Source organism: Culex pipiens, unplaced genomic scaffold (genome assembly GCF_016801865.2).
Source record: "Culex pipiens pallens isolate TS unplaced genomic scaffold, TS_CPP_V2 Cpp_Un0003, whole genome shotgun sequence".
Classification (NCBI taxonomy): Eukaryota; Metazoa; Arthropoda; class Insecta; order Diptera; family Culicidae; genus Culex; species Culex pipiens.
Window position 1 is genome coordinate 539,782 of NW_026292820.1, and position 27,480 is coordinate 567,261.

Consider the following 27,480-nt stretch of genomic DNA (forward strand, 5'->3'; position numbering starts at 1 on the left):
AATCCACCAATAAATCCACTACTTAAAGTTCACGTTTTTAACTACACTAACGTTGATGAGTTTTTCGAAGGAAAAGCTCCAAAGCTCGAGGTGGTTGATTTGGGTCCTTATGTATTTCTTGAAACTGCTGGAAAAACTAACGTTTCTTTTAACAATGATGGCACGATAACATACAAAGTAACCTTAGTTTTTTTTCTAAATTTAATATTCAGTTTAATATGTTATGTTTTTTCAGGAAAAGAGATCTTACCAATTTTTGGCAAATCAATCCAATGGAATGCAGTTTGACAAGGTGGTTGTTCCGAACATTCCTATGTTAACAGCAATATCAAACTACTACGACGAATCATTCTACAAAAAGATGATTTTGAATACGGCTTTAACGGGTGTGAAAGCTAAGCCGTTTAAAGTCTTGCCCGTAGATTCGTTTTTGTGGGGATACGAAGATGAGCTGCTGAGTTTGGCACAAAAATTTTCTTTCAATCCGGAGGTGTCGTTTTCAAAGTTTGGGATATTGATGACGGTAAGTAAGTACCATGCACTAGAGATTCGGTGGTAAACTTTAGACCTAGAGAGAACATCATGATAACCACTCGGAAAATAATCTGGTAAATTTGAGTGTCTGGCGCAAACGGACGATTGTCGTGCAGTTCAGACACACTTGGCACACTTATTCTAGCCAAGTTTAGCGTAACGCCAAATAACCGGCGTAACCAAAATCAACCGGTTTAATCGGTTGAACCGTGCACGACCGGTTTGTGTCATATTCGCCAGAAATCATGGCAGAAATCTTGGGGAAATTATGCCAGATGGCTGGCGCAAGCCCCCAGACAAACGCCAGAATTGCGCCCACATTTTCCGACCGGGTAGTTAACTAGATCATGTTATAAATGTATTAATGGTTTTGGGGAATCTGTGTCAAGTTTTACACAGATCTGTGTTATGTTGATTTTGCGTGTATAATTACATCATGCCCAGTCAAATCAATCCGAATTCTGAAACGGAATCTAATTAGAATTGTATACAAATTCCGTTTCAAACCGGTTCGAACACGGAACCGGTTGTTGCGTTTGAAACGGAATTTGTATATGATTCTAATTAGATTCCGTTTCAGAATTCAGATTGATTTGACTGGGCATGATGTAATTATACACGCAAAATCAACATAACACAGATCTGTGTAAAACACAGATTCCCCAAAACCATTAATACATTTATAACATTTAGTCTGTTAGATAAGGAAAAATGGTACCGTCCTAGTGTAAACAGAACAAAAATTGTTAGAAATCTGAATCAGAAGCAATACACCCCCCGTTCGCAATCAGATGCCTCTAACCCAGTCAAATCAATCCGAATTCTGAAACGGAATCTAATTAGAATCGTACACAAATTCCGTTTCAAACGCAACAACCGGTTCGAACACGGAACCGGTTGTTGCGTTTGAAACGGAATTTGTATCCGATTCTAATTAGATTCCGTTTCAGAATTCGGATTGAGTTAACTGGGAACGCTCGCTTGCAATATTGCAAGCGCGCACCATCGCGAACCAACACAAACGTGCGCTACCACTTCCGCTCGGACACACAAAAGTCAGTCCGCGACAGCTCTCGCCGGGTTCGGTCGTGCACGTCTACTACCTGCGCGTTTGCGACGTTCGACAACGCGTGCCCGCCCACGCCCACAAGTTTGGTGCTGTGAACGATTCGCTCGTGCTGGCCGTCGTCTTGGCCGAGAAGGCCATCCGGAGAACAGCGCCGTCGAAAAAATAAAGCGTGTCGCCCAGCTAACCCTAGAAATCTCTGCAGCACGTGTCCGCACGATTCCTTGGCCACCCCCAGCGAACAAATCGAGCGCAGGAACGCCACACCTTGGCCTGGACAAACGCGTCGGTGTTAAGGATCGGATTGTCGCACGCAGAAGACCGACAGCAACAAACGAAAGGTAATGTGGGACCAAGCTTTACCGAGTCGATCTCAAACGCCAATCTCCCCTAGATCACCACTCGCCAACTGCCACACGGAGGCAGTGAACGGAGGGACGAATTCCACAGAACAGCACCAAAGCGCACTTTAAGGTAATTGTGCAAAAGGTAGCCCAAAAAGAATTTTCTTGACTCTTTTGTTCCCTGCTGCAGAATCCACCTCCCCGACAGCGGCTGTCGTAGGAAGAAGAACACGACGCAAGAGGAAGTCCCCACAGTAGCACGTCGGCAAGACAAAGGCCCCAAATAGGGTGAGTTGGGGTGTCAAGGTGCCTTTTTGAATGGGCGAATAACATTGTGCTTCATTCAGGGTTTTTGTCTGGGGCGAATTCGCGTCTGCGGATGATCGCCGGGTCCGGTGGTTCAGTGGTTAGCGTGGTAGCCTCTAAACCCCAGTATGGCCTGGGTTCAATCCCAGACGGACCCGGTGGCATTTTTCGAGACGAGATTTGCCTGACCACGCCTTCTATCGGATGGGGAAGTAAAACGTCGGTCCATTTGCGTAAAAGAGGTTATGAGTGACTCACCACACATAACCTTCGGACGCCTAGAAATGAGCAGAAACTTGCAACAGAGACCACAAAAGACCCGGGGGTCGTTAAAGTGGATTACCGTAAACTGGGGTCAATCGGGACACATGGGGCGAATTGGGACAGCAGTTTTAACCATGTTGGAGCACAATATTTTGATTCTTCTAGTTGGTTTCGGTTAGAACATACTCAGACCAACAAAATGTGTACATCCATTTCCAAATTTAAAAGCTTTAAGTGCTCTAAAAACTGCTGTCCCTATTCAGACTGTAGTCCCGATTCGCCCCAGATTACGGTACTTTGCTTTTTTTTGGATGATCGCCGGAATCGGCGCCTGAGCAGATCTGTGTCGACGTGACGGATTGCTACCGGAAGGAGTTGGAGGTGACGGTACCCAGCAGGGCTTCAACTGGCGGGCGCACGAAGGAGCTCGGAATCCGGTACTGCCCAGCAGGGCTTCAACTGGTTGGCGCACTAAGGAGATCGGAATCCGGTACTGCCCAGCAGGGCTTCAACTGGTTGGCACACGAAGGACATCGGAGTCCGGCACTCATCGAGCGGTGCGTTGAGCGAGCTGCATTTGAAGAACCGCGCACGCTACCACACCGTTGGCATGCGAGGGGCGGTAAGAAAAACAAGCGGCGCCGCTAAGAAGAAAACGCGCAGGTATCGTGCACCTAGTTTTTAAGAAGAGAAAACCACGACAGTTCAGAGTTAAGGCGAATTTGTAGGGGACCACGAAGGTCGGTATCGTTATGCAGTATTAAAACAAATATGAAGAGCAAAATCTTTGTTTTTGTTGGGCTTTTTGAGCTTGCCGGAAGAAAAATCATTACACATTGCACGCAAAATCCAGATAACACAGATCTGTGTAAAATTTGACACAGATCGCCCAAAAGCGGGAATCTTCAGTAGATCCTTCCACTCGCAAATGTCCACAATCTGGTGAATGTTGTGGTTCGCTGACAGGCTCACCGGATTTTAATGTCCTTCGCAGGTTCTGGTCACAGCCGCCGCGTTGTGGCCGTTATGCGAAGACATTCGCGGATCGACTCGAGTTGTGCTGTTTTAGGATCTGGAAAAAAACAAGTTTCGAAGATTCGATAACAATCCTTATTAGTATCAGACTTAATCATACTTACTTAATCGCCAACGATGTTCAGCTGCTTCTCCTTCGCCGTCAGCTGCGACTTGACAGATTGCTTCTCGTCAAACATCGTCTTCATCTGGCGAATCATCGTCTCCTTAGCGTCCCGCTCGCTCATGAAGCCTTCGTTCAGCGTGTCGTAGTCCTGCAGTTGTTGAATCAAGCGCTGATCGACGTCCGCCTTCTCTTCAGTGAGCTTCTCGAATTCCGTCGCGAGTTTGGTTCGTTCTTCGCCCAGCAGTTCCAGCTCGTTCTGCGCCTTGACCAGTTGGGTCTCGATTTCGTCCTTTTCGGACACGACCTGTTCAAAGTCGGTCACCTTCCGGTCGAGTCCCTCTATGAGCTGAGCGATCTCGTGATCCTTGGCCGCGACGGTTGCTTGCTGGGTTTGGTTTAGATTCTTTTGTTCGACGAGTTGGTTGGTTAAATGCTGGACTTCAAGTCTTGTTCTTGTCAAGAGCTTGCGACGACTCGACGACCTTACCCTTCTCCGACAGCGCACCCTCCAGCGTCCTATTTGTCTCCTCCAGCTGTCGAACCTTCTCGCCGAACCCCAGCTTCTCCTGAAAAATGTAGGTTGGCAAAGGTTGACATTTTTCGGGCCTCTTCGGTGCCTAAAGAATCTTCAGAATTCGCCGAGGGGAATGTCACTCCGCGATAACACTCGAAAACGCACAAAAACTGGCTCGAAAAGCATCAACGCTACTCATCGTGCCGAGTTTTCACATAACGCCACCTTAAAGCAAGTTATCGCAAGTTAACGCGCGTTTAAGCGAGTTAAAGCGACCAGTTTCTGCTCGACTTTTGAACCAGGGAAATTTATCTTGCAACCTTGCCGTCGAGCAGTTTTTGGTCATGTTTGGCAACTCGGTATTTGTTTTTGTTTTTTCAAGCAGTTTTGACAGATAGAAACATTCAAAGCAAAACTTTGCGGCCAGAAAAATTGCTCCGCAGGAGAAAAGTTTCCGGGTAATTTTGTTGTTTTGCAGTGATTTTAATTGTGATTTTTATTGTTGTTTGTGATTGTGATCTTTCCCCAGCGAATCACCGAAACGTTTGCCGAGGAGGAGAAGTGGGAAATAGCCCGGCTATCCTCGTTTGCGGGGGCAATCGCGATCGGCGACCTGGTCAAGAGCACACTCGGCCCGAAGGGAATGGACATTATTCTGGTGCCGCACGGCCGCAGCGCCGGATAGGTTGAAGTCACCATCGACGGAGCGACGATTCTGAAGGCGGTCGGCGTAAAAATTCCGGCGGCGAAGATCCTCGAGGACATGAGTCGCTTCTTTGACAACGAGGTTGGTGATAGAACGACTTCCGCGACGGTGCTGGCGTCGGAGTTGCTGCGTGAGCCGGAAAAGCTGAACGAGCAAAAGTTGCACCCGCAGACGATTATCGCCGGGTGGAGAGCGTCCACGCAGGCGGCACGTTCGGTGCTGATTGTCGTAGCTCAGGACAATTCGAAGGATGCGGAAAAGTTCATGGAAGAATTTGATGAACATTGCCTGGACGACGCTCAGCTCGTAGATTCGGTCCCAGCAAAAGTAGTACTTGGCCAAGCTGGTCGTCGATGCCGTGATGCGGTTGAAGTGATCCGGGAAATTGACCGCGATTCAGCGCATAAAAAAGACCGGTGGTTGCTTTGAGGAGTCGTTTCTGAACGAGGGTTTCCTGTTGGACAAGCGCGGTGTGCAGTGCACCAGTCGAAACGCATCGATCTTGATCGCCAACACGCCAATGGACACGGTCAAGTTCAAGGTTATTGCATAGAGCATCAAGATGGATTCGATAGCTAAGATTGCCGAGCTGGAGGTCACCGAGTAGGACAAAATTAAGGACATGGTGACAACCCGGACCAACCCGGTTCGTCTCGGTCGTTGCAATCAGATCTGGCAGGTCATGATCGGCGAGGACACGCTGCTGCGCTTCGAGAGTTCCCTTAGGAGGATCTGTACCGTCGTAATCCGTGGGACAACCCAGCAGATCACCGACGAAGCGGATCGCTCGCTGCACGACGCCCTTTGCATGCTGGCCGCTACCGTCAAAGAGGCCCGTATCGTGTACGGCGGAGGTTGCCCCAAAACGCTGATGGCCTGTGCCGTGTTCAAACTGGCCGCGGAAACGACTGGTAAGAAATCGATGGCCATTGGAAGCGTTCGGTAGCGCTCTGCTCCAGCTGCGGATGGGGATAGCCGACAACGAAGGGTATGAATTCGTTTGTAACGCTTAGCTAAACGAAGAGTACCTGATGCGGCTAACGATCAGCGACGACGATGAGCGCAGCATAATTGCAGGACGCAGACGGACCCCGAAAGCATTGAAACACTGGATGAGGAAGAAGTAAACGTGGATTTGGAATGCCTTCCGGAAGACGATCGGCACAAGCTGGAGGCGCAATACATTTATTTTTATTTAATACATAACTTTCATCGCTAAATAAATATATGAAAATATATAGAATATATTTAAAAATTCAAATATGATTAAATGATTTCACAATTTTCTCTCCTCACACATTCCATCCGGAAGCTGCTAACTCGCTGAAGCCGGATCAGCAAGTGTTCAGCCAGGTTTGAGATGGCGTTAGAAGCTGTTGTTTTGAAAGGGTATCGTTCAACCTTGTAGGAGGGTTGATTGTGTTTTGCAGGATAGTCCTGGTCCACTTTTCGCTTCTTGAACTTGTTGACAGGTGCCTATCGATGAATGCATCCGCGTATGGTCCATCATCACGTTGTACGTGGAACACATCAAATCCCTCGCTGTCCGGATCAAAGTGAAGCGTCCCTTCTGGATGTTGCCTGACCCGCGTTTCACACGACACGTACGACGAAACCTTCCTCAATGTGCTCTCCACCTTCTTCACGCTCCGCCACGAACGAAACTTTCTTTTTGACCTTCCCTGACGCCTTCGCTTCTACCTTCAACCATAAACTCTTCAAGTGCTCCTGCGCCTTCCACTGGAATGGAATGATGGAACCTTTCCGGGAGTGGTCCATCAAGACGTTGCACCGGGTGCAAACCAACTTCCCCGAAACCGCATCCAGCTGGTTGCGTGTCTCCTTCGGCTATTGGCGCTCTAGGTCCTTGCAGGTCGTATTAACGGCGGCTTTGGCGAATTTGTTCAGGTACTTAACCTTTAGATGGAAGGTGGAAGATGATGAAAAAGAAGGTTCTACCTCATTTTCGTGGTCGTCGCAGTTCTCCGGTGACGGGAACCGGTCTAAAATTCCGATGGCAGACGATCGGTTCCAGCAAAACAAACTGCTCGATTGATTTGACAACGAGAACTGTCATATGCGTTTGACAGTTCTCGCTGTCAAAAAAATCGAGCAGTCTGATGCGTGAAAGCAACAAAAGGTAAGCCAAAAAGCAAGTTATCGCGGTTAACGCGAGTTAAAGCAACATAAAGGCTGATACGCAGATGGGAAGGAACGCAAAACTCCATACAAAAAAACGCCCAAGAAACGGTCAAGGAAAGGGTCACGAAAAGATTTTTCTTAAGCGGTACGCAGCTGAAAAGTAACAGAAATGGAAAGATTGCGTTTGACGTTTCTTCGCGCGGTGCTTGTTTATAATATGTTTTGATGAAAAAATCAAAGAATTGTAATTTTTTTTTTGAATGCGACTGATGATTACAAACGTTTTAATAATTTTGTATTGGAGATAATAATATTTAAAATTCCCGCCGAATCTCAAAAAGCAGAATATTGAAACTAAAAGGAAAGATTTAGTTTCGGTCGAAATGGAGTAAAAAAAGAAGTTGTCTTTATAGATGTCGGCCATCGTGTCACCAACAATTTATTGCTAGCTACCTCTGGATTATGAGTCCCCTGCACTGTCCGATTTATCCACACTCGCGGGACCAAAATGAAGTAAATCAGAGTGAAATTAAACTTGACAATAATCATACAAATAACTATGTTCTTACTGAAAATACAATAATAATCTGAAATTTTGAAATCCAACCAAACAACAAATTCAAAAATGTGAAAAAAAACAAACATTTCAGAAATTTCAAATAACATTTTAAATATATAATAAAAATAAAGAAAATTTCAACAAAAATCTAAAATTGGGAAAATCAAAATTAAAAATATGCAGAATTGAATAATAATTTTAATTTTTAACGTTTTTATAAATTCCATGGATCAAAATTGTTAAAATTCAAAACGAATGTACAAGTCGAAATTCCAAAAGTTTTAAAAATCGGAAATATAGAAATTCGTAAATACAAATTTACGAAAACCTCGAAATTATAACTTCTGGCGTCCCGCAAGGTAGCCACCTGGGGCCGCTCATTTTCATACTGTTTGTGAATGAGCTCAACACTTTGACGGGATCAAGTACGCTTATGTACGCCGACGATCTTAAACTCTACCGAACTGTCAAATCTCACGTCGACTGCCTCGCTCTACAAGCAGATGTGGACACCTTGCTGCACTGGTGCGACCGGAACGGGATGACTGCGCACGCAAAGAAGTGTAAGGTTCTGTCATTCAGCCGTTCGAGGAACCCAATAATCTCGGACTACAGCATGAATGGACAACAACTAGATCGTGTGGAAACCTTCAAGGACCTGGGAGTAGTTGTTGACAGTAAGTTGAGGTTCAACCAGCACATCGCCCTAACGACAGCCAAAGCTTTTGCCATGTTGGGCTTCCTGAAAAGGTGTACTAAGCACTTCGACGATCCTTACTCGCTAAAATCACTGTTTTGCTCGTTAGTAAGAAGTGTTTTGGAGTACGCAGTCGTTGTATGGGCCCCGTTCCACGAAACTCAAGTCGCCAGAATCGAAAGAGTACAGCGGGCTTTCGTACGGTACGCCTTCCGGAAACTTCGCTGGAACGATCCCCTGCGGTTGCCACCGTATGAGCAACGTTGTGCGCTGTTCAACCTGCCTACGCTCGCCCGCCGCCGTGTTTTTATCCAGCGTCTACTGGTCTTCGACGTTCTTAGGGACAACATTGACTGTAGCAGCATCCGTGAACTGGTCCATTTCTACGTTCCAGCACGTCAAGGACTCAGGAACAACCCACCACTGCTTAGTGTCCCGCGGCACCGAACGGTTTATGGACATCACAACCCGTTAGATGTTTGTTTGAGAAAGTTTAATGACGTTCATTCATGTTTTGATTTTATTGTGTCTAAAAATGTGTTTAAATCTAAAATTAGTTCATAGTTTTTTTTAAGAAAGTAGCCTGTGCATCATATTGATGGAGGTGTCGACAAATAAATAAATAACAATCAATAACTCTATTTCTTCCAAAATTAAAAAATGTAGAATGAAAATTTAAGAATAAAGAAATTTAAAAAAATTAAGAAATTCAAAACATGTAAGAATTTAGGAATAAAAAAAATAAAAATTTAAGAATTAAAAAAATTAAAAATTTAAGAATTTACGAATTTAGGAATTTAGGAATTTAGGAATTTGAAAATTTAAGAATTTAAGAATTTAAGAATTTAAGAATTTAAGAATTTAAGAATTTAAAAATTAAAGAATTTAAGAATTTAAGAATTTAAGAATTCAAGAATTTAAGAATTTAAGAATTTAAGAATTTAAGAATTTAAGAATTTAAGAATTTAAGAATTTAAGAATTTAAGAATTTAAGAATTTAAGAATTTAAGAATTTAAGAATTTAAGAATTTAAGAATTTAAGAATTTAAGAATTTAAGAATTTAAGAATTTAAGAATTTAAGAATTTAAGAATTTAAGAATTTAAGAATTTAAGAATTTAAGAATTTAAGAATTTAAGAATTTAAGAATTTAAGAATTTAAGAATTTAAGAATTTAAGAATTTAAGAATTTAAGAATTTAAGAATTTAAGAATTTAAGAATTTAAGAATTTAAGAATTTAAGAATTTAAGAATTTAAGAATTTAAGAATTTAAGAATTTAAGAATTTAAGAATTTAAGAATTTAAGAATTTAAGAATTTAAGAATTTAAGAATTTAAGAATTTAAGAATTTAAGAATTTAAGAATTTAAGAATTTAAGAATTTAAGAATTTAAGAATTTAAGAATTTAAGAATTTAAGAATTTAAGAATTTAAGAATTTAAGAATTTAAGAATAGCACAAAAAACTCTCCCGTCTTCAACTGGCCGGCCGGCGCAGTGGTAGCGTGCACGACTAGCAAGCGAGAACCTGTAAATCGCTTGTACGTACTTTTATTTTTCAACACCATTTAAAATTCAAGTGTTTGGCTATTGACATTATTTCATGGCCAATCACCGAAATTTCAAGTGTTTTGCGATTAATATTTGAGTGCTCTGTACAGCAGGGCCAGATCATGTGTAGAACACTTCGTTGAGCTGTGTAAGTTTTGCTCAGTGTAGTGCTGTTTGGTTACTTGGGCTTACAGGTCAGTTCTTCGCACTTTTCCTGCTCACGACCGAGCGACTCCTAGAGCGAGGAGCTGCGCTGTCGGGTTGCGGTCAGGGCTTCTGCGAGTTCCTGGATCTTCTGCTTGAGCTGCTCTTTGTCGGAGCAGAGTCGGGAGACGGTTGCGCGCGAGGGGGACGTCACTCCTGCGTTCACCGAGCGATAAAGCTCCCTTCTCTAACCTTCGCAGCACTATCTTTTGCTTTTCCGCTTTATGTTGCTTTAACTCGCGTTAACCGCGATAACTTGCTTTTCGGCTTACCTTTTGTTGCTTTCACGCATCAGACTGCTCGATTTTTTTGACAGCGAGAACTGTCAAACGCATATGACAGTTCTCGTTGTCAAATCAATCGAGCAGTTTGTTTTGCTGGAACCGATCGTCTGCCATCGGAATTTTAGACCGGTTCCCGTCACCGGAGAACTGCGACGACCACGAAAATGAGGTAGAACCTTCTTTTTCATCATCTTCCACCTTCCATCTAAAGGTTAAGTACCTGAACAAATTCGCCAAAGCCGCCGTTAATACGACCTGCAAGGACCTAGAGCGCCAATAGCCGAAGGAGACACGCAACCACCTGGATGCGGTTTCGGGGAAGTTGGTTTGCACCCGGTGCAACGTCTTGATGGACCACTCCCGGAAAGGTTCCATCATTCCATTCCAGTGGAAGGCGCAGGAGCACTTGAAGAGTTTATGGTTGAAGGTAGAAGCGAAGGCGTCAGGGAAGGTCAAAAAGAAAGTTTCGTTCGTGGCGGAGCGTGAAGAAGGTGGAGAGCACATTGAGGAAGGTTTCGTCGTACGTGTCGTGTGAAACGCGGGTCAGGCAACATCCAGAAGGGACGCTTCACTTTGATCCGGACAGCGAGGGATTTGATGTGTTCCACGTACAACGTGATGATGGACCATACGCGGATGCATTCATCGATAGGCACCTGTCAACAAGTTCAAGAAGCGAAAGTGGACCAGGACGATCCTGCAAAACACAATCAACCCTCCTACAAGGTTGAACGATACCCTTTCAAAACAACAGCTTCTAACGCCATCTCAAACCTGGCTGAACACTTGCTGATCCGGCTTCAGCGAGTTAGCAGCTTCCGGATGGAATGTGTGAGGAGAGAAAATTGTGAAATCATTTAATCATATTTGAATTTTTAAATATATTCTATATATTTTCATATATTTATTTAGCGATGAAAGTTATGTATTAAATAAAAATAAATGTATTGCGCCTCCAGCTTGTGCCGATCGTCTTCCGGAAGGCATTCCAAATCCACGTTCACTTCTTCCTCATCCAGTGTTTCAATGCTTTCGGGGTCCGTCTGCGTCCTGCAATTATGCTGCGCTCATCGTCGTCGCTGATCGTTAGCCGCATCAGGTACTCTTCGTTTAGCTAAGCGTTACAAACGAATTCATACCCTTCGTTGTCGGCTATCCCCATCCGCAGCTGGAGCAGAGCGCTACCGAACGCTTCCAATGGTCATCGATTTCTTACCAGTCGTTTCCGCGGCCAGTTTGAACACGGCACAGGCCATCAGCGTTTTGGGGCAACCTCCGCCGTACACGATACGGGCCTCTTTGACGGTAGCGGCCAGCATGCAAAGGGCGTCGTGCAGCGAGCGATCCGCTTCGTCGGTGATCTGCTGGGTTGTCCCACGGATTACGACGGTACAGATCCTCCTAAGGGAACTCTCGAAGCGCAGCAGCGTGTCCTCGCCGATCATGACCTGCCAGATCTGATTGCAACGACCGAGACGAACCGGGTTGGTCCGGGTTGTCACCATGTCCTTAATTTTGTCCTACTCGGTGACCTCCAGCTCGGCAATCTTAGCTATCGAATCCATCTTGATGCTCTATGCAATAACCTTGAACTTGACCGTGTCCATTGGCGTGTTGGCGATCAAGATCGATGCGTTTCGACTGGTGCACTGCACACCGCGCTTGTCCAACAGGAAACCCTCGTTCAGAAACGACTCCTCAAAGCAACCACCGGTCTTTTTTATGCGCTGAATCGCGGTCAATTTCCCGGATCACTTCAACCGCATCACGGCATCGACGACCAGCTTGGCCAAGTACTACTTTTGCTGGGACCGAATCTACGAGCTGAGCGTCGTCCAGGCAATGTTCATCAAATTCTTCCATGAACTTTTCCGCATCCTTCGAATTGTCCTGAGCTACGACAATCAGCACCGAACGTGCCGCCTGCGTGGACGCTCTCCACCCGGCGATAATCGTCTGCGGGTGCAACTTTTGCTCGTTCAGCTTTTCCGGCTCACGCAGCAACTCCGACGCCAGCACCGTCGCGGAAGTCGTTCTATCACCAACCTCGTTGTCAAAGAAGCGACTCATGTCCTCGAGGATCTTCGCCGCCGGAATTTTTACGCCGACCGCCTTCAGAATCGTCGCTCCGTCGATGGTGACTTCAACCTATCCGGCGCTGCGGCCGTGCGGCACCAGAATAATGTCCATTCCCTTCGGGCCGAGTGTGCTCTTGACCAGGTCGCCGATCGCGATTGCCCCCGCAAACGAGGATAGCCGGGCTATTTCCCACTTCTCCTCCTCGGCAAACGTTTCGGTGATTCGCTGGGGAAAGATCACAATCACAAACAACAATAAAAATCACAATTAAAATCACTGCAAAACAACAAAATTACCCGGAAACTTTTCTCCTGCGGAGCAATTTTTCTGGCCGCAAAGTTTTGCTTTGAATGTTTCTATCTGTCAAAACTGCTTGAAAAAACAAAAACAAATACCGAGTTGCCAAACATGACCAAAAACTGCTCGACGGCAAGGTTGCAAGATAAATTTCCCTGGTTCAAAAGTCGAGCAGAAACTGGTCGCTTTAACTCGCTTAAACGCGCGTTAACTTGCGATAACTTGCTTTAAGGTGGCGTTATGTGAAAACTCGGCACGATGAGTAGCGTTGATGCTTTTCGAGCCAGTTTTTGTGCGTTTTCGAGTGTTATCGCGGAGTGACATTCCCCTCGGTTGCGCGTTGAATTCTTTCAGGGTGTCCTAGAACTGACGGTTATAAAAGCTGCGGCTGGACAGCTCCCAGAAGGCGCGTAGATGTAGTACTAGCTGGAACATTTAAGTTTTATCTCAATGTTGTTTGGTATATTTTTGCAGATCAACTTACCATCAACGTGTACGACATCAGGTTGAAATACGCCGTCAGATTGGTCCTGCCGTGAACGCTTAAGTCGGTTTAGTTTCGGGCTGACCGGTCATCCTTGTTTTCGGTGTGGACCAGTTGAACAGGCACTCGAGTAACCCGAGGTTCACCACGTCCTGGGCGCTTGCCAGAAGCATTTGGAGCAGGCTAGATTCGTTGGGCAGCGTGTGCGAGTACTAGCACGGATTCTTGATGCATCGACCTTTGTAATGAACGATGCAGCCAAAAATATGGCAATCTGATCGGACACTTCATTCGACTGGACGGGGCGGTCGAATGCTCCCGCGAATCGCGGTCCCGCACTCGAGGAGGGCGTCGGCAGCGGAGGAGGCATCATTTGCGCTGGCATAGGCTGCGGTGCCATGTTGGCGGCGGTCGGTGCCACCGACGTGCCAGGAACGGCGCTTGCCCACCGGGGATCATCATAGTCAGTTGGTACACCATCAAGAGCGGGTCGACGAACGGCTCAGGTTCATCATTGCAGTTCCGAGCAGGTTCGCTGAGTTCATCAACGCCGAAATGTTCGGTTTCACGTTCATCTCCTGATCGGAAGCCGTGTTACCACCGAGTTGCTGCTGTCGATGGCTGGAGCTGCCATTTCTGATCGGTTTGGGTTGCTGTGTAAAGAAGCGAATTATCAAAAAGAGTAACATTTCTATAACATCCAACTTACTGCGCGATTTCAAAACGCAACGGACTTCCGTGGCACCGCGCTTTGTGAGCCGATAATTGCTGTAACAACCACTCGATGACCGGCGAGTCTCATTCTCTTGGTAGTGCGGCTGCTCGTTGTCGTGCTGCGTCGATGAGGTGACGTCCAGCAGCGACCGGGCGGTTCGCCAAGTATCTTCGGAATGTCATCGCTCCAGTTGGAGCGGACGCTTCGTTACTGTGGAAGAAAAGCACATCTTTCAAAAACCATCTCAATGACCCCAAATGTACTCACCATTTGCTCGCGGGCGACCGGATCAATCCGTACAATCAACTCGAACTCGATCTCGTCCGCCCGCTGGAACAATAGCACGGGTAATCATCGTCGCCGCGCCTCCAATGACTAGACCCTGCTGAATCTGTGTTGGAAATTGGCGGACTTTCCGACACACCTGCAATTTTTCGCCTCAAAATATCGGATACCACTATAAACATGCAATTTTTGATAGACACTGGAGCGGACGTGTCCGTCATTCCGAGAGGATTGCGTTCAGCTGGGGCAAAACCGACCTCGATGCAATTATTCGCTGCAAATGGAACGCCGATCAAAGTCTACGGAGAAGTGCTGCTCAAGGTAAACCTGGGTCTTCGTAGAGAGTTTTCGTGGCAATTCCTCATCGCCGACGTAACCTCGGGCATTATCGGCGCTGACTTCATCAGCCACCACGACCTGCTGATCGACCTGAAGCGAAAGCGGCTCATCGACAACACCACTCGGTTGGAAGCGGCTGGCGTATTGGCACGAACCAACGGATGTGCCATCAAAACGTTCAGTGCCCAGTCCCCCTACGCAGAGGTGCTCGCCGAGTTTCCAACCATCACGCGCCACCCGGAACGGTGAGCAAATCAGCAGTTTTTCATCGAATCGAGACAACGGGGCAACCAACATTCTCCCGTCCAAGACGTTTGCCGCCGGACAAGCTGGTAGCCGCGCGAGCCAAGTTCGAGCACCTGATGAAGCTTGGAATATGCCGCCCATCCAGCAGCAACTGCAACAACTTCATCAGGCGAGCCCACTCCACATGGTGAAAAAGGCTGACGGCTCATGGCGGCCGTGTGGGGACTACCGAGCGCTGAACGCCAAAACTTTACCGGACAGATACCCGCTGCCGTATCTCCAGGATTTCACCACCATTTTGCAAGGTAAAAACATTTTCTCTAAAATCGACTTGCAAAAAGCTTTCCACCAGGTGCCCATTCACCCCGAAGACGGCTATCACAGCGCCGTTTGGCTTGTTCGAGTTCGTGTTTATGACCTTCGGACTTCGAAATGCGGCTCAAACTTTCCAGCGCATTATCCACGAGGTCGTCCGAGGACTCGACTTCGTGTTCCCGTACGTTGATGACATTTTCATCGCTTCGTCAACTCCAGAGGAACACCGGTCACATCTGCGACAGCTCTTCGAGAGACTTCAGCAGCACCATCTGGCCGTCAACGTGGCTAAGTGCGAGTTTGGCCGCACTGAAATCACCTTTCTTGGGCATTTGGTAACCGCCGATGGTATCAGCCCCCTGCCAGAACGTGTCGAAGCAGTAAGCAAATTCCCGAGGCCGGCAACAGCGATGGAACTCAAAAGCTTCTTGGCCATGATCAACTTATATCGACGGTTTGTACCAAACGCGATTGTGGCCCAAGCACCGCTGCTGGCAATGATACCTGAGAACAAACGCAATGACCGGACGGTCCTGGTGTGGACGGATGCGACATCGGCCGCCTTCGAGCAGTGCAATCAACAACTCGCCCAGGCAGCTCTTCTTGCACATCCAGCGAAAGGTGCCGAATTGTCACTTTGGGTAGACGCTTCCAACATCGCTGCGGGGGCGGTCTTGCACCAGATCGTCGGTGGGAAAGCACAGCCACTTGGATTTTTCTCCAAGAAGTTCGACAAGGCGCAGCTTAGGTATAGTACATACGATCGCGAGCTTACCGCGATTTTCCTCGCGGTGAAGCACTTCAAGTTCATGCTTGAAGGACGGAGGTGCCACATCTACACGGATCATAAGCCGATCACCTTCGCGTTCCAGCAAAAGCTCGACAAAGCAAGCGATCGCCAAGCTCGTCAGCTGGACTACATCGGGCAAATCACAACTGACCTTCGACACGTGGTTGGGCGCGAAAACGTAACTGCTGATTTGCTGTCAAGAATCGATGCTCTCCAAGCTGTTCAGCCGATCAATTTTGAAGCCCTCACCGACGCTCAGAAGATCGACCAAGAAATCCTGGACATCGTGCATGGTAAAGCTACAACAAGTTTGCAACTGAAACTTTTTACCATTCCAGGCAGCTCCAAAGCCCTCTATTGCGATTGCTCGAACAACACCATTCGGCCGTTTGTTACGAAAGGCTTCCGTGACAAAATCCTTGCGGCAACGCACAACCTTGCGCACCCCGGGACGCGCGCGACGGCTAGGTTGATCACGCAGCGGTTCGTCTGGCCTAATATCCGGAAAGACAGCATTGCGTTTGCACGGAGCTGTGTCGAATGTCAGAGGGCCAAGGTGGCTCGACACACCCAGTCACCTGTAGCACGATTCCCGACGCCTGACAGCCGCTTCGACCACATCAACATCGACATCGTAGGACCATTTCCTCCCAGCGATGGTCAGCGGTATTGCCTCACAGTGATCGATCGCTTTTCTCGGTGGCCAGAAGCGATTCCTATTCCTGACATGACGGCATCCACGGTCGCACAGGCCCTGGTCGCGGGGTGGATTGCTCGGTTTGGTGTACCTTCGTTCATCACAACAGATCAGGGACCGAGGGGGATGACACTCCCGAGATGAGCTCGCGATTCAACTGCGATGACCCTCGATGAAAGCGATCTGCCACGATTGCCAAGAATGAGCGCGATTTGGCACGATTTCATCGCGATGTGAGCGCGATGTAGAAAAATCGCGCGATGTCAGCTGTCCACTGCTCGAATGAGTTTGACAGCTACTCAATGACAGGTGTTGCTGAAATTCGATTCGAGCAGTGGAAGAGGAAAACATAACCAAATAAACACGTGGGAAAAGTGACTGTTGGAGAACGGATTTTTTACCGGATTATCATAACCTTCCATAACCAGACTCGCGGAATTCCATCGGCTGTGTAGGCCAAGTTCTCCATCGATCGCGATCAAGGGGACAAGAAGGACGGCGGCTGCGAGAAAGTTCCAGAAGAGCCAACCGATAATGTTGCCGCCACGACGAGCGCCACCGAAGACGACCATTCAAGCCGGAGTGACTCCTGTAAAAGGCGAGGAAGCTGCAAGGAAGTCGTAGCTGTTGATTTGCCAGCCCAACCCCCCACCCTCTGTCGCCGCCCCAGTTCCCATGGCCGAGAAGGCCGAAAGAGAGTCCCAGCACACTTGAAGGAGGAAGTGGTTGCAGCGTCCGGAGGATAAGAAAAATAAGGTCCCTGTCCTGGTCGCTGAAGTTTAGGGAAACAAACCTAATCAAAGAGCCTGTGGCTGCGGCGCAGGTTGTGCCGGAAGTCGTAGTGGAACGAAGTTGAGTTTCTAGTAAAAATTCCGGTGGCGGGTGGACGCTTGGTAAATTTGATGGTCTGCGGTTGAATTTGGTTCCGTGCGCTGATTTTGTTTTTTTCCAGTCTCTGATTCCAACGTCCGAACAGATCGTGTAGGTCCAGCAGCAGTCGCTCTCGAATCTTAGCCTGGCGGGAGGAAATCAAGGCTCAAGTCTACTCTTCCTACAACAACACCACTGGCAAAAGTTTCTTGGAGGCGGCGCTCAACTCTTCTGTAGCGGCAGCGGCAAACAATACGGTTCCTATGTAGTCCTCGTCAAACCCGCCGACGGTCATCAACATCGGTGACGGCGAACGTCATCCAGACCAGGAACAACCTTATCAGTTAGCTGGACGCACGATCGCTCGAGCTGGCCGGTTAAGTTGGTAGTTCTGGATCCACGGCCATGAGCAGTGCCGTGAGGAGCCAGATCAGAAGTATTTCGGTGGAAGTAGCAGTGGAAGCTCGTGAAGTAGCAGCTCGGCCAGATGCAGCTCAAGCTCGATTTCGAGTGGAGGAAGCACCACGACAACAACCAGTAGCAACAACAGAAGTGGTCTGGTTGTATCGATTGCAGCAGCTGTAACGGTGGCCACGGCTGGTTTAAGTATCAGCAGCATCAGTTCCGAGCACGAGAACCTGCTCAACCAGCAGGCTCTGAACACGCTTTGCAACCAGAATTTCCTGCAGTGGATCAACGATTCATGATGAACCCGCCCAACTCCTTGCCGAATACGCCGCCGATCAGCTGCTCGGCCACCAATCCGGACGGATCGTCGACGCCACCGCCCAGTGGGTAAGGACTGCCCAACGGCGAGGACTCACGCGTACACTATCGTTGCGAGCCCGGCGCAACTCGATAGCCGTAACTCACATTCTTGATCTTCTTGTTCGGCATCTGAAAAGTGTGCAATTTTAGACGCCGATTTGTCGTGGATTTTCTGCGAGGTCTTGCACGACTTCTGGTCGAACCTACTGCCCGCGTGTACAAGTACACCAGCACCTGTCCAATATCATTCAGCATAAGCCTGGAGCACACGACATGGAAAACGGCTAGGACGAGCATCTGCAGATGTTCAACATTGAAGACTCGGAGAACAAAACCATGTGCGTCGGCGGAATCTACCCCACGTTGGCACAGTCGCTCGGAACGTTCAACCCGAAGGACGGTTTGGTGGTGGCCGTGGACGGTTCGCGGGTAGCCATTTACAATTACGAGTGGGTCGAGTGTATCGATGAGCTAATCCACGCGCTCAACGGCTGCACGGACATCCCGATTGCCCTGCAGGTAAGCAAGTCGCGTACGTGAACGTAATCGGCATAAACTCGTTGAGACGCGCTGGGCCGACCACCGAAACCAGCTGGTGACGTCCGGTAAGTCGTCGCCGATCGAGGACGACGCGGTTGGTATCCTTAATATAGCCGCCGCCAAGCAGTGTGGCTTTCAGCTTGCCAGCTGACGACGTTAGACCCGTAGAGGTGAGACTGATGAAGAAATCGTCCGCTTCGCTGCTGTTCTGCAGTTCTGATGAAAAAAAAAACTCCCAGATTTCAAGGCCGTCCAAAAGTGCAGTTCAAGCGGCAGATAGCACTGGTGCATCCGTTTAAACAAATCTGATCGACCAAGCAGCAGCTCGATCTAAAAATCTAAACAACTACTAAAACGTGAAATATTTCGCTTTCAATTTTGTGAAAATGCAATTCGAATAAAGAATTTCGTGAATATTAAATTTATTAATTTTTGTAATTAACACTGTCACAATATCACACACACATATTCCTTATATTAACAGGCCGAGTTTAGTCCCGAAATGGTTGGCAACACCTTCGACGGACGGACCTCCGCCAATTCACTGGATCGGAAGTGCACGTCAACTATTTTTCTAAACACTACTGAAAAAACTTTTTTTCCAAAATAGTGCATGGACTTTGTGTGGCCTACCCCAGTACATGTTTTAAAAATAATAATCTTGAGAAAACCCTTACCTGTTGGAAAATATTCTAAAAACAATTTGAAATCCTATCAAAGTCACCCCGATTTACGGTACCTCGAAATAAACTACATTTGCGTGGTTATGTAAATAAATTTACATTTTTTCTCATAATTCGAGAAATATTGTGATTTCGAAAATAAATCGAAATAACAGCGCGAGTGTATTTCATCTCGCGAAGCAATTTTGGGTTGTTTCTTTTCTGAGTGTATCTCAAATGTCACATTCAAAGCCAAAACAAAATTTCGCCGCGGCACCAAACTGAAATTTCGCGAGTGGAGTTGCGAAGAGACTAGCGCCGCAACCAAAAAGGGATCAAGGAACCGACCTCAAAGTTCTGCCAGGAATCGCTTCATGGGCGTGAATTTGATGTATAATTTCATGAAGTACAGCCTAAAAAGGCTGATTACGGCGAGTTCGGATTTCGAAAGGTCAATCCAAATTTTATATTTTCATGAGCCCACCAAATCAGCAACCGAATCAACTCGTGATGGGACTAACGGACCAGATTGACGGTCACTCGGTAATTTTGTTGAGGCCAGATAGCAACCCAGCCAAGATTGTGACCAAAACTTTTGATATTCTGTGTCTCCCCAAGTAACCATCCAGCACTTAAACATGGTCAGTGTTTAGCACTGACAGCGCATTTACAGCTCCAAGTAAAAGCTAAACTGCTTTGACAACAGCACTAATAGCTACTCCAGTGCTGAACAATGGCCGAGTTTGGACTTTACTCGGCTGGTTTAGTGCTGGCCCCTACTGTTGTTACCCAACCCTGCAGAAAATGTCAAAAAGTTGAGAGAGGCAAAAATATTGCTCTCTCTCCCTTTCCTCCAGCTCCCCATGCTATTTTTAGCTGTTTTGTTTACTCTGTACTCGATTACCGACACAGCTGACCGAGTTGGATTTTTTTTGTTGAAAATTAGTTGTTCGGGATATGATACCATTAGTTGCAAGCTGCCATCGCCGGGTGTAGATCTTGAGCCGGTATCCTCTCGCCTAAATTGGAAGTGGATCACTGATGTGATTTTGGAGCATCTTATCGACTTGAATTTTAACACCAACATGAACGATCGTCATGCTTTTTTGTGAATGCAATTATGATTGATTGAAGATTGGATAGATTAAACAACGAAGTTCATAAAAAAAATCATATTTTTATTTTACACAAAAGAAAAACACGCAAGAAATTACAAACACTTAAAACAAACCCATGGGGAAAATTACGGGAAGTTTCCGGAAATTATAGCCGTCAACACACATTTATATCAGAGGTTCCTTGAAGTTGATTTTGTTTTCCAATGATGGCTTTCTTGGCACGTCCTAGCCTGCATGTCAACTGCACCGGCTGGTTCTTTTGAAAACGGATTTCAACATTGACGTCGTCAGGTCTCCCGGAAAAATATGCTAATTTCCATCGCTGAATATACTGTACGATCTTTTTCATATCCAGATCCAAGCCAGGAAGTAAGTTGAGTAACCAGCAAGAAGTTTTCTGAAAATACATAGCATTTTAGTAAAATTGTAAGATTTTATATATGAATTTAGTACTTACATTATTTTTTAAAGCCAGCAAACCCAAATAAATGAAGTGAGCAAATGATGATAGTTCTGCATGAAGACATGCTATCTCACTCCCTCTTCCTACGTGGGCAAGACCTTGTTGCCAGTTTTGAGAAAAATGATGAACACAGTTGCCAGCACCGGCACTTAAGCAGCACTTAGTCAGCAATACTGAGTGCTACAATCTTAGTGCTGATCTGCATTAACACGTGCCGGTGCATGACTAACATGCACTAGAGTGCTAAAGTATTGCTGATTAAGTTTTTGTTTTAGTGCTGGATGGTTACTTGGGTCCTCCTAAAGCTGGGAATAAACTCAAAATCATCACATGACCCAACGAAAATAATTCGGATGATAGTTTGAACCCCTAATGTACCGGAACATAAGATTTTAATCACTAATTAAACATAATTATCCCAATTCTTCTTAAATCCACGTAGAACTCCACGATTTTTTTCAACGACTCAAGCGAAACCAAGCATACAAAACAAAAAAAGCTAACACACTGATTCATAACAGCTTGACAGATATTTCGCGACAGAAAATCGTCGCGAGAGTTAAACTCGCTCAATTCGGTTTAGTGCCGCGGCGACAATACAATGAATTCAAACGTCGTTTTCGGTGTGGTGATGGTATTTGACGTCCTTTATAAGACCCTTGCCTTACAGTTGGTCTAAATCCAGTCTAAAGCCCAAAACCAAGGGTGGCCCATTCTGCCCCCCTGCCCCTATGTCACTTCAACATTAGCCAAATAGTGTAATTTTCACCTTTCACATCCTGTCACTTCATAATTAACAACACAAACTCAACAAATCGAATCCTGGCTTCAAATGACAGACGTAAACAAACCCAAGTTCATCTTTTAAATATTTAACCAATTGTTAATTATATTCAACCAACAAAATTTTTGATCCGCGGCCAAACCTCATCTCCTCCCGACTTAAGTGCCGACAAAAAGTCACTCTCAAATTCAACTCCCGGAATATCCTCCTCGCTACCATTCACGGCCTCGTCCATTCTCCCGGCGAACATCCAACGGACGAATTAGTTTTCCTCTCCCGATGTCCAGGGTTGTGGACACCGACATCAAGTAGGACTCCGAGATGGACGATTTAATCGACGAAAAATAGAAATGTATTTTGAAAATTCTTAATGCGACCGTAATGAATAAACTTTCGGTTCTAACAAACGTGCGGCAACGGCTTCGACTGTTGGAAGATTTGTTGCGAGTTGAAACTTCCCGGAAAGAATTTCCTTTGCCTCTTTTGGTAGTCGGTTCTGACGACGGAAACGACCTATGTTCTCATCTGCTCTCGGTAGCCACTTGCACCTAACCTGACTGGTTCCGGCTTGTCTAAAAATATGGGTTGTTAGGAAAACATCTACGCTGGGCAAGTTCTCCAATCGGCGATTGTCCTGGAGGTGGTTTTATCGGTTTTGGAACCAGTTAGGCCACTTTCGTTGCATACGTTTACAAAACAGCCGCAAGCCGGGAAGTTTTTTTGTTTTGTTTGATGTTTTGACGTTTGTTCGTCAGCCCAAGGTAAAAGTTAAAAGGAGGGATGCCCTAATTGATCAGCAATAATGCTAATCAACTAACTGTAAATTTTAATCAACTAACCGATTAATTATCGTTGATTAGAGCTTGTGTGTCACCCCTCGGCTGGGCACTTGATTAAAAAAGTCAAAGTAGTTATGTCACAGACATAACCGGAATGGCGTAGACTACGTAAAGTTTTGATATGTGGACATAGGGTTTTCCATATCTTAATTTTGAAGAATTAGCTAGATACTTTAAATAGATTTACGGAATAAGAACATAAAGGGAAATGGAACCCCCAACACGACAAATCTTTCACACCCTTATGACCAACCCATTAAAATAATTCTGGAAAGTAACTGACTCAGTAAAGTAATCCTGAAACAGAAATCATAAACGAATTGAATTCCGAGTGAGTTGACTGGAAAGACCCATGTCAAATACAAATTTATAGGCCCAGTGAATAAATATAAACTCGAAAATGGCTAATTCCTCGTCACAGTTTCCTGTCCTGATGCAAACCATGATCATGCATGATAGAGCTTAAAATGTCAAGGCCCCTGCGAAATATCGGACGGAAGTTAAAAAAAACCCAGCTAGAAGTCGCATTTCATGTCAATAAAACATTTGCTAGAAAGAGATAGCTCATCTGTTGCAAACAAATCCGCATCTGCCATGTAAGCATACTTTGAATGTGTTGGTAAATTTCCGACTAGAAAGTCTTATTCAATCACCAACATCAAAGAGAGGAAGGAAAGAGAAGAACGAACGATTGTTGGCAAAAGAATATAGGGGTGGAAGTGGGATTTGGGGCGAGAGCAGCCTCAAAAAGCTGCGCAGTCCATCGCCCCCGAAGACCAAAATTTGTTCCTTAAAGGCATATCGCCGACTCGTCTCGGGTGAGACGAGAAACGGGGAGTGAGGGCAACTCCGAAGAGTTGGGCAGTCCTCACCCCCTTCCCCAGGAGATCCAAACGGTCCGGCCATCGAGAGGCAACTGGCTGACGAGAAGGCGATGCGCGCTTCTTTTGCAGTTCGGGTCCCTCTCTCTCCTGCTGCTCTGGCCCTCTTCTGCCGCTGCTGCTGCTGGTCTGGCCGATCCGACGTCTGAGACGTGAATGATGTGTGTGTGCGTGTGTGTGCAACCAACCAAACGGGATCACGCGGTCGCTTCTTACAAATTGAGTTGTTTACATGTATTTTTAGATCTTCATTCTATACATGCAAATAACTCGCATAGGCATTTTGAAGGTGTTAGCTCTGCCGAGCTTCGGTGACCCATTTCTACGCTGGCTAGCCGAGCGCGAGGTACTTCAGCTTGTATCGACAAGCCCCGCCCTGAAGAACGTTTGCACCAATCGGGTTCAAACGTTATTTAGAACTTCCGAACCCTTGTCAAATGGACAAGGACCCGGCGCGTATATAGTTGATAGTAACAGTATTCCTAATTCCAGTCATCGCTCACCAAGCTGTGATGGCGTAGTGGTTAGCATTTTTGCTTACCAATCCAAAGGACGGGGGATCGAACCCCGACTCGGGCGACTTTGATTTTTCGTTCATGTTCAGAGTTTCAAGATTAATATTTCCTATACTTTCTCGTTGGGAGCAGATGGGAATCGAACCCAGGACCATTCGCTTAGAAAGCGAACACCGTAACCAGTCAGCCACGGCCGCTCCCGACGTCTGAGACGTGAATGATGGTCTGAAAACTGGCACATTTTCTTATATATGTTTTCGGCCCGCTACTTCCCCTCCTTTTTCGCGACCGATACTCGGTCGCGGTGCTCGGGTGATTTTCCCCTCAAAATAGGTACTTGATATTCCCGTCCGTGAGTGGGAAGCGCTCATTTTGCTTGCAAAATCTCTGCATTTTGAAAACATTCTAAAACATTCATTTGTTTCAATAGTTAAACTATTTTGCCAACAATGAAAATTTAAAAGCAAATTGCTGAGTAATTTTCGAACCGAATGGAACATAAATCATGTCGATTCGATTAGTGGGAAGGAAGATATAAGCGTTTGACGGATGACCCAGTATTCCAGGACCTTCGGCCCGGGTTTTTTGGAATGGCACCCCAGTACCTTCGATTAAGACGTAGTCTACGTCAAAATTGTGGCGTATTTTCAGTGTAGATTTTTTTCAGTTTCAATGATAAGTGATGTTCGATTGATTCTCGTGTTTAAAAAAAAAATAGTCAACTAGAATGTAAAATAACTTTAAAATAATCATAAGGAAGTTGTTCACATTTCATGATTGAGGCTTTCTTCAGAAACGTTCCGAACCATGCTTGAAATCACCTTGAAAAATGAAACTTCCCTGTCTATTTATTTTTTATTTACTCATTTTCCTGTTGCAGCGTAATGGAACGAGCACGGAAACGTTTACAATCTATTCAGGAGAAAACGATTTGAAGCAGCTTGCCGTGATAAAGGAAATGGACGGAAAATCCAAAATGGAAATGTGGACAACTGATGAATGCAATCGCGTTGATGGAACAGATGGTTTGTTTTATATTGTTTTATAATTTAGTGTTCTTATATATTCTAATATTTATCTATCTTTGATTTTTTTCTATAAAATTTTTTATTACTATATTGTTTTGGTCACCGAGAAATGATGTTAATTTAATTTTAATCGGACTTTTTCGGTGAAAACTGACATAAATATTAGAAGAAAGATGATGAAATATTAGGTGGATAAGTCGACTAAGAGTCATAGATAGAAGAATATATAAAGGGCGGGAAACTAAGTCAGCGAAGGGCCATTTGAGGAAGTATGTGTGTGTGATCAAGACTGTTAGCCTTCTAATTTGGCTCTGTACAAGTACTGAGCGAAACACACAGTAAATGTACAGAGACAACTTATTTCTGCAGCGTCATCCATATGACTCTCGGACGGCCAAAATTTGTGTCAGTTTTCACCGAAAAAGTCCGATTAAAATTAAATTAACATAACATAACATTTTTTTGCACATAAAATTAAAAACATATTTTCAACGGCCTACAAGCCAACCTCCTGTGCCCGAATAGTTACGGAATAAGTGGAAAGTCATGGGTTCATATCTCAGGGTGGTAGCCAAGGCTTAATTGCAGAAGTAGCAGCACCGTATGAGTATACAACGGTTGCTTCACGTGCTCTTCTAGCATTTGAAAAGAACATATAAACATATGAAAGACGATAGGACCATTTAAAAAAAACTAGAATAGAATTATCTACGTGCACATGTATTGCGTGTACGTACACGAAAAAGATTGAGGTTAAATTTTGTACCAGCCGGCGGGTGTTTTGTCTTGGGCGCTGCGCTTAGCTGCGCAAGACGTCTGGCAGGTTTCCCCCCCCCCCTCTGTTATATTTTGATTACATTACATTTTGTTTACATTGTATTTTAAGTTTTAATTTACGTATTTTTATGTATTATTAGGTTCCCAGTTCCCACCACATTTAATGGACAAAAAGCAAACATTATACGTTTTTATAAAATCTCTTTGTCGGAAGTTTCCCTTGCAATATGAGAAGGATGTTATTTTATTTGACGGTATCCCAGCTTGGAGATATAAAGCCCCACTGGATGTATTCTCCCATCCAAGTATCAACTCCGATAATCAATGCTTTTGCGATCTAGGTTCAGCATCTTGCCCTTCAAGTGGACTGCTTAATGCAACCATGTGCTCTTTTGGAGCTCCTATTTATGCATCATTTCCTCATTTTTATACTGGTGATAAGAAATTATTGGAAACTGTAGATGGCCTGAAACCACAACAAGAAAAACATGAAACATTTGCGGATATCCATCCTAGATTGGCATTTCCAATAGACGGCGCATCACGATTTCAAATTAATGTTCAAGTTAAAAAGACAGCTTATATTACAGGTGAGGTTTATCAAATTTTAAATAAAAAAAACTGTAAAACCTACTCATTTTTTTTTTCTTTCTAGGCCTTGAACATTTCCAGGATGATCAGATTTTACCTGTTATCTGGCTTGAGGTAGTTCCAGGTGAAATTTCTGAGGAGCTGCGGAACATGATTTATCACAGCACCTTCAGTGCCAACGCAATACAACTTTCATTTAAATACGGCTCTCTTTTTGTTTGTTTAGCTTCGCTTGCTCTTTTAACAATTACTTGCTACTTTCGAACTAAAAAAATCTCAAAATCAATACTCAGCTAAATTAATGCCCAAAAGTGCTCGATGGAAATTAAATTCTTAGTTCAACAAATTCCATAACTAGTTTTAACATTATTAGATAAATTCAGTGAATAATACACCCAAAGGAAATATATAGCTTAAAATCTGCAGCAGTGGATTTGCTACAAAAAATGTTACATTTTATAACAGTTTTTGCAGCAAGCTCAAAGCTCAATTTTACCCGCGTGTAAACATGTCAGCGATCTGCAGTTCTCACCAACACATAAAATGCTGGCGCGTCCCCGCGCAACACTCCAGAGAGAACAATATGTTCGCGCTCTGTCACTCACAATTCATCAAGCGTCCATGGCGCGGTGGTAGCGTGTCGGAACAGCGACCTAGGAGTTGATGGTTCAATCCTCGTTCTGTGAAGATTTTTTCTGCAATACAATCAATCAGCCGTCGGTAATGTCGATAATTGTCGGTAACAGGTAAAAATGTTATAACCCTACATCGCAAAAAATACATGAGGACAGATTTCATGCATATACTTTCATGCCACCATGCATCACAATCATGCGACCGCCGGTTGGGTGATATGTATTGTATGTATGTACAGTAGAGCTATATGAAACAGAAATGAACCGATGTTAAGGCCAAAAACTAAATCTTCAATAAAAATCAATAAAAATGTTGAGACTTAATCATTGAAAATTACTTGAAACATTCTTGCACCGATCACACTATCTAACTAAGTCTTTTGGTAACCAACTATCATCTCATTATAAAAGTGTTCTGATTTGGCTCAAATTTGGAGTGGGGATTCTTTGTC

General features: G+C 45.3%; 1 protein-coding gene and 2 pseudogenes across 2 annotated transcripts; 2 read left to right on the top strand and 1 right to left on the bottom strand.

Annotated features, from left to right (window-relative positions):
• The first annotated feature begins 385 nt into the window (after positions 1–385).
• Positions 386–27,352, top strand: LOC120424228 (lysosome membrane protein 2). Of its 2 annotated transcripts, XM_039588287.2 has the most exons (6): positions 1,806–1,941; positions 1,995–2,074; positions 2,135–2,232; positions 24,878–25,022; positions 25,943–26,392; positions 26,458–27,352. In XM_039588287.2, exons 4-6 carry the CDS (start codon positions 24,956–24,958, stop codon positions 26,688–26,690), a joined length of 750 nt encoding a protein of 249 aa, XP_039444221.1. In that variant the 5' UTR covers positions 1,806–1,941; positions 1,995–2,074; positions 2,135–2,232; positions 24,878–24,955; the 3' UTR covers positions 26,691–27,352. The 2 variants fall into 2 exon arrangements, with proteins under 2 accessions (XP_039444223.1, XP_039444221.1); XM_039588289.2 differs by lacking the exons at positions 1,806–1,941; positions 1,995–2,074; positions 2,135–2,232 and adding an exon at positions 386–527.
• LOC120424206 (T-complex protein 1 subunit beta-like) lies at positions 4,663–8,877 on the top strand (annotated as a pseudogene).
• On the bottom strand, positions 9,730–13,859 carry LOC120424207 (T-complex protein 1 subunit beta-like; annotated as a pseudogene).
• Positions 27,353–27,480: the final 128 nt, after the last annotated feature.

Bases quoted from the DNA above. Each gene is read 5' to 3' on its own strand.
- LOC120424228 (XM_039588289.2), top strand. From the start codon at position 24,956: ATGGACGGAAAATCCAAAATGGAAATGTGGACAACTGATGAATGCAAT. The intron at 25,023-25,942 runs GTTTGTTTTATA...ATGTATTATTAG, and splicing joins TCGCGTTGATGGAACAGATG to GTTCCCAGTTCCCACCACAT. The intron at 26,393-26,457 runs GTGAGGTTTATC...TTTTCTTTCTAG, and splicing joins AAAGACAGCTTATATTACAG to GCCTTGAACATTTCCAGGAT.